At 39.7% G+C, this 7,540-nt stretch overlaps 1 protein-coding gene across 4 annotated transcripts in view; it reads left to right on the forward strand.

Moving 5' to 3' along the window:
• The window catches only part of SPI1 (Spi-1 proto-oncogene), a 103,077-nt gene extending 96,544 nt beyond the window's left edge, over positions 1-6,533 (forward strand). For all 4 annotated transcript variants that reach the window (XM_088145646.1, XM_088145644.1, XM_088145647.1 and 1 more), the window contains one exon: positions 5,840-6,533. In XM_088145646.1, the coding sequence (XP_088001772.1) occupies positions 5,840-6,156 (317 nt within the window). In that variant the 3' untranslated portion in view covers positions 6,157-6,533. The remainder of the gene's footprint in view (positions 1-5,839) is intronic.
• Positions 6,534-7,540: the final 1,007 nt, after the last annotated feature.

Raw genomic sequence — 7,540 nt, forward strand, 5'->3', positions numbered from 1 at the left:
AAGATTACAGAAAAACAGAAACAATTAATGAATGGACTTATAACAAAAAGAGAAGTTTGTGAAGCTATAAAACAGGTTAAAGTAGGGAAAGCACCTGGACCAGATGGTTTACCAGCCTCTTATTATAAACATTTTGAAGATGAACTACAACTGTTGCAACACATGATGAACTCTATTTTACAGACCAGAAAGATACTGGACAATTGGATAGAGGCCAATACAGCTTTAATAGGTGTATATAAGGTCAAGATGTGACCTCATCAAAAATGACCACCCGATATCATTACTGAATAATTATTGTAAGTTACTTATGATGATGTTAACTGGGAGAATGAAGATGGTTTTACAGGACTTTATTCATGAAGATCAGCGTGGGTTTTTACCTAAATATTATTAAGTTTTAAAGAGAACATAAAAACTAACACAAACTAATACAAAATAGAACAAAGAAAGAGAGAAGGAAAAAATGAAAAAAACCCACAAAATTTATGGATTTGAAGATTAGAAAGGATAGCTTACGGAAAGAAGGAAATTATGATGTAACTTTAGAGAGGGTAAAATATAAATGCATTTAAAACCACTGTCACAAAGCTTGGAACCTGCATCTTTATAATCTTTTTCTTTTCCTATTTTATTTCTTTCTTATTCACTATTCTTCCTTATTTTCTTTGTTTCTTTTCTAATATTTGTATTGTTTTTATTTTGTTACAAATTTCTTCAATAAAAATTATATTAGAAAAAAAGAAGAAATGGTGTTGCTTTTATAGTTAGGAAGGGTATAGCAAGAACAGTACTTGGCTACAATGCAATTAATGACTGAATAATATTAATTAGACTTCGTGGACAACCCTTTAATATGATGATCATTCATGTTTATGCTCCAACCACTGATGCAGAAGTGGAGGTTGATGACTTCTATGATCAAGTTTAATTTGAAATCAACAGAACATGCAAGCAAGATGTGCTGCTTGTGATTGAAGACTGGAATGCCAAAGTTGGAAGCATGAAAGAGGAAAATGTAGTTGGATTGTATGGCTTAGGAAACTGAAATGAAGCAGGAGACTGACTTATCAATTTCTGCCACTCCAATGATTTCTTCACAACTAACACTGACTTCAGACAACCAAAACAATGCCTCTATACCTGGACATCACCAGATGGAATATATAGAAATCAAATTGACTATATTATTGCTAAAAGGAAGTGGAGGAGCTCAATTAAATCATCAAAGACATGGCCTGGTGCTGACTGTAGAACAAATCATGAACTGCTCATGTGCAAGCTCCATGTTAAGCTAAAGGAGAAGAAGAAAGTCAGTTTCCACAATATGATCTTGAACATATACCCACCATTTTCAAGAAGAACATCAGGAATCACTTTGAAGTCCTGAGCCTCATTGATAGAGAACCAGAGGAATTATGGAATGAACTTAAAGAAGATGTTAATGATGAATGTGAAAAGAGACTGCCAAAAATGAAGAAAGAGGAGAAAGCAAACTGCATGTCAGAACAAATTGTGGAAATTGCCAAGAAGAGAAGAGAAGCCAAAGCCAAGAAAGACAAAAATCTCAGAAAGGAACTTAACAAAGAGTTTCAGAGAGCTGTTAGAAGAGACAAGAAGCAGTATTACAACAACACCTGTAAAGACACTGAAGATGGAAACAAGCATAGAAAGGCAAGGAAAGTCTTTCAAAAGATCTCTGAACTCAGAAGAAGGTTCCAACCTTGAATTGGTATGCTAAAGGATGCCAATGGACAGATAGTAACTGATTCAAAGGAGATCAAAGGAAGATAGAAGGACTATACTGAAACATTATACATTGGGGTGTCAACATCCAACCTACCTTAGAAGATATTCCTTACTTCTAAGGAATAAGAACTAAGAACCTCTAGTACTACCAGATGAAATTAGATCAGCACTCCATTCATTACCAGGTCAGAAAGCTGCAGGAACTGATGGAATACCCACTGAAATATGGCAAGCAACAGAAGAAAAATGGTTCTAACCAAGCTATGACAGCAAATCTGGAGAATGACACAGTGGCCAGCCAATTGGAACAGGTCAAATCTACATTCCAATACCAAAAAAAGGAGACTTAACAGAGTGTACAAACTATTGTACAATATCCTTAATTCCACATGCCAGCAAAATAATGCTTAGGATAATCCAACACAAATTAGAATCCTACATGGAAAAAGAGATGCCAGATGTTCAAGCTGGCTTTAGGAAAGGGCAGAGGAACATGAGACATTATTGTCAATGCACACTAGATAATTAACAAAGCCAAAGAATATCAAAAAGAAGTCAGCATGTGCTTCATCTATTATAAAAAAGCCTTTGTGTTGATCACATCTAGCTGTGGAATGTGCTCAGAAAAATGGGAATCCCAGAACATCTCATTGTCCTCATGAGAAACTTATATACAGGTCAGGAAGCCACAGAACACAGAACATGGCGAAACAGACTGGCTCCATGTTGGCAAAGGAGTGCGACAAGGCTGCATGCTCTCCCCTTATTTATTCAACCTATATGCAGAATATATCTTAAGGGAAGCTGATGAGCATGGTTTTAAAATTGGAGGAAGAAACATCAATAACCTGTGCTATGCTGATGACACTACCCTGACAGCCAAAAATTCAAAAGATCTACAAACTCTAGTACTAAAAGTCAAAGAGCACAGTGAAAAAATGGGACTAAAATTAAATATAAAGACGACCAAATAAATGACAACAGGTAGAACAACCAGCCTTAGAATTGTCAATGATGATATTGAAGTGGTGGATAGCTTCTGCCTTTTAGGATCAACCAACAACAGTAAAGGAACAAGCAGTCATGAAATATGCTGCAGACTAGCAGTCACTCTACTGAGCAGCCATGAAGGCCTTGGAAAAGATATTCAAATGCTGTGATGTGTCCATGCCTACAAATCAGAATCGTACAAGCCATGGTATTCCCTGTGACACTCTGGAAGTGAAAGTTGAACTTCAAAAAAGCAGGTTAGGAAGAGTATTGATGCTTTTGAACTTTGGTGTTGGAGAAGATTCCTGAGAATATCCTGGACAGCCAAAAAAACAAACTGATGGTTCATTGAACATATCAACCCAAAGTTCTCACTCAAGGCACAAATGACCTGGCCCAAATTATCCTACTCTGGACACATTATGCAAAGATCCAGCTCTCTGGAAAAGGCTCTAATGCTGGGAAAGGTAGAAAGAAAGAATGAAGATGAGGATAACTAGCAGCAAGATGGATGGACTCAGTTACAGAGGCGATGAGTGCACCACTGGGAGACATGAAAGAACGGGTTAGAATGAGACTGGGCAGCTTACCATTTATAAACAGAAAAACAATAAAGAAAGAATCTGAAGTGTCCAGACAATAATATCTCATATAAAAAGAACACTGACGGGGCTTCATGATCTGGGAGAATAGCAACATATTTAAAGACCTCTAGAACATCATTAGAATAGGAGCACATGGATTTCTGAGGGGATATCATTTAAATAAAATTTAAATGAAATTTATAATAGCCAACATAATAACATAATGCAAACACAGTTTAGCACCAGACAAAATAAATTTATTTTCCTTAACCCTCCACCATATTACAAGAGAGGAAGAGTTCACAACATTTCCATCTCTAATGTGTGCTGGAAAAGCCAAGTTCTCTTGGCCTTTCTGAAAAACAAAAGGGTAATCCATCCAGATCAGTTGGAAAAAGGCAGTTCCAAAAACATCAGATCCTGTGTGATAAATGGGGTTAATAGCAACAACTAGCAACTAGCACCTCAGACTGCAACCAGAAACCAACTGGTAACCAGTGTAGCTCTTGAAGTAATGGTGTCACATGGGGATATCATGAAATGCCATTGCTACTGAGCCCCAGCATTCTAGAATAGCTGTACTCACCAAGTGATCTTCAAGGGCAGTCCCCTGTAAAGCATACTGCAGTAGTCCAAAAGAGGTGACTAAGACACAAGTGATTGTGAGAAGGGCCTCCCAAAACTATTACACCAGATGGAGTTGTACAAAACCAATCCTTGCCACAGCAGCCACATGATCCCTATGTTATGAAGCAAGTTCTTCATAAGACCCCATCCAGAACTAAAGAGGGAATATCCATGGAATTGGATGACTTCCTCACCCATGGTCATGATATCTTTCTTTGACTATCCCACCTGATCAGCCTGGGTTAAGATGTAAAGCTGGATTTCATTGGCATACGAATCATACCTATCCATAAACTGCTGGATGACCTCCCCCAGTGTTTTCATATAGATTTGAAGAGAAATAGAAAAAGTGCCTGGCCCTGTGGCACTCCACACTCAAAGGGCCCTGGCTCAACCTCTTCCTGCCCACCAACAGCAACTGGAACCATCCTTTCAGAAAGGAGGAGAACATTGCAGAACAGTGGCCCTCTCTTCTGCCTCTTCTGAGGCAGTCCAGGAAAATTCCATGGTTAATGATGTCAAAAGCCACTGAGAGGTGAGGCAATACTCCCCACCTGTTCTCACCAAATGCCATTCTTAAGCAAGACCAATACACTGAATGTATGCCCAAAACGTAACTGGAAAGGATCCAGATTTCTTCCAGGGCTTTGTGCAAATGCAGCCCCACCACCTATTCTATAATCTTTCTCCCAAAAGGGAGGTTGGAGACAGGTCAATAGTTGTCAAGTATTCTTGGGTCAAGTTTTTTTTTGGGGGGGGGGGGATGCACTACTGTGGAAGGAGGCACCATCCCCTCACCAAGAATTCATTGACTATAAAGCCTCCATATGGAGGTAGACATTTTTTTTTGCTTGGGCCCTTCTGTGGAAGTCCAGCTACGCTTAAAAACAGGCATTCCAGTGACACCCACTTCCCAGTTAAGGGTCCCAGACTCAGCATAAGGGCAGGTCATACTTGCCTTGGCTTGGTCAGTAATTCTGCCAAAAAGTGAGATTGGCATGGCAGATCTGATTATGCCCTCTTTATCTGAGTCACAGTCAAAGCCCAGTTTGTAACTCAGAATGAAAGTCTTGACAGTTATATTTTTATTTAACAACAGCAGCAGCAGCAACAACTTTGGATGAACAGATAGACAAGATGTCCTGGTCTAATGTATGCCCCAGTCACCAGATACATCAACATTTATCTATTCTTCAACTGCTTGTAATTTGCATATACATTTTTCATGTGCACTGATAACTAATTTTATGCTTGTAAAAGCAAACATTTCAGAAATGGGTATTTTATGGAAGCTTTGTACCTCCCAAAATACCTATTTTTGAAATGTTTTGCTTTTATAGAAAAATGTTTTAATATTAAACATGTCTCCACACTTGCTTGAAAACTGCCCAAATCTAAAACATTTTGCCAAAAATGTTTGGCAAAAACATTTAGATAGCACTACCATGGTATGGGTTAGGAACAGAGGATCTGTTTCAGACTGAGAAGGATCACAACACAAAATGAGCAGTGCTGTCCTCCATATGCATGCAGCTCTTGATGCGCACCACTTACCTAGAGCCACACACTCCATTCACATACACAAGCTGCATTTCCTCTTCCAACTGATGTAAGGGCATTGCAAACTTTTTATGTTCTGGTAGTTTTTCAGAGGCAAAGCTATAGCTTAGTGATAGAGCATAGGCTTTCCATAGAAAAGACCTATGACTAAACTTAGACCGAGGATAAGAAGAGCTAGGATTCCAGCTGGACACACCAGAGAGCCACTGGCAGTCCTTATACTGACTCTCAGTCCCTGAATGTTATGAACCACTGTCAGTTGTGTATAAGGAAGCTTCTGATGTTCCTGTTGCCCCTCCTGCAGTACTTTTTCTATTTTCTCCTTATAGGTAGTAAGAAGAAAATCCGATTGTACCAATTTCTTCTCGACCTGCTTCGGAGCGGAGATATGAAGGATAGCATCTGGTGGGTGGATAAGGAAAAAGGCACATTCCAGTTCTCCTCTAAGCACAAAGAAGCCCTGGCTCACCGCTGGGGCATTCAGAAAGGCAACCGCAAGAAAATGACCTACCAGAAGATGGCACGGGCATTGCGAAATTACGGGAAGACCGGAGAGGTCAAGAAAGTCAAGAAGAAGCTCACGTATCAGTTTAGTGGTGAGGTGATGGGAAGGAGCAGCATTGATAGAAAAAGCTATCCTCTCTGAATGAGAGTCCAGGACCCCCCAAAAGCCAAATCACAGAGACAAATATGGGTTGGACTTAGCAACAGAGTTGCTATAACATCTTCTATTATGCTTCCCAGGCCCTCATTTTTACCTTATCGAGGCTTTCAACAACCATCTTCTCTGGTACGAATTCCTTTTTCAGCTTTGACATTCCTACAGGTTATTTTTGCATCTATACAACAAGCTGGACACAGTAGGGATTTTTTTAAAAGAGAGAAATATATAGGCATGTTGTATTGTCGAAGGCTTTCACGGCCGGCATACGATGGCTGGTGTGGGTCTTCCGGGCTATGTGGCCGTGGTCTTGAAGTCTTGTTTCCTAACGTTTCGCCAGCACCTGTGACCGGCATCTTCAGAGTGCAGGAGCACAGACAGGAGCAGTTCTCTCTGTGCCCCTCTGTGCCTCTCTGTGTGCACAGAGAGAACTGCTCCTGTCTGTGCTCCTGCACTCTGAAGATGCCGGTCACAGGTGCTGGCGAAACGTTAGGAAACAAGACTTCAAGACCACGGCCACACAGCCCGGAAGACCCACACCAGCCATATAGGCATGTTCTTTTCAGAAAATATTTGATTGTGCTGTAATTAAAACACATAGCCAATGAAGTGTTTTTCTTTCACAGACAGTACTAGTTCACCTTCAGAGACTGCCTTAGCCTACAGCTTTTAAACTAGCATTAATAAAGGCTCTGCTTATATTTCTCTATGGCTAGAGAGAAATATGCAGACCTTGGAATCATATCATATTGTGCAAGTATTAATAACATTAAATATTTAATAAAATCAGATATAATGAAAAAATATCTTCTGCGTTAATCCAAATATCTTAGCTGTTTTTGACTCATCTTAGAAATAGATCTCTCCAAGCCCAAAAAGAACGGGGGGGGGGGGGGCTTCCTGATCCAAATCATGTGATTACCATTGAGCTACGGGACCTACCTTTCTTGTGCAATAGATACTTCACGGTTTTCCTGGGCACAGAAACAATAAGCACAGAAACAACAGCATGGACTGCTACTGTTTCCCAACAGTGAGACTGAACTATTTCTTCTCTCTGATCTTCTAAGCACTATGCTGCTTCATAGTGATATAAAAATTTTACATTGCTTCTGCTTCTATTTGTAAAGCAGAGTTAGAGAACTCTCTGTAATTAGAGAACCATATATGCAGGATAGAAGAAGGATACCAATGGTAAATAATGTTGACCCTTGCAGATAAAGGGTCTCGGTCATAAGTGTCCATTATAAACCCCAGTGACATCATGAGGTTGTGATGTAAATAATATGAGTTATGCACTTAATTATCCCATGCAATGTCACCAGTACATAGTTGAGACCCATGGTCTCAGTACAATTTTCTTTTCTCC

This window comes from Python bivittatus, unplaced genomic scaffold (assembly GCF_059951505.1).
Source record: "Python bivittatus isolate LINGU-HERP-01145 unplaced genomic scaffold, Pbiv_v1 ctg000480_np1212, whole genome shotgun sequence".
Lineage (NCBI taxonomy): Eukaryota > Metazoa > Chordata > Lepidosauria > Squamata > Pythonidae > Python > Python bivittatus.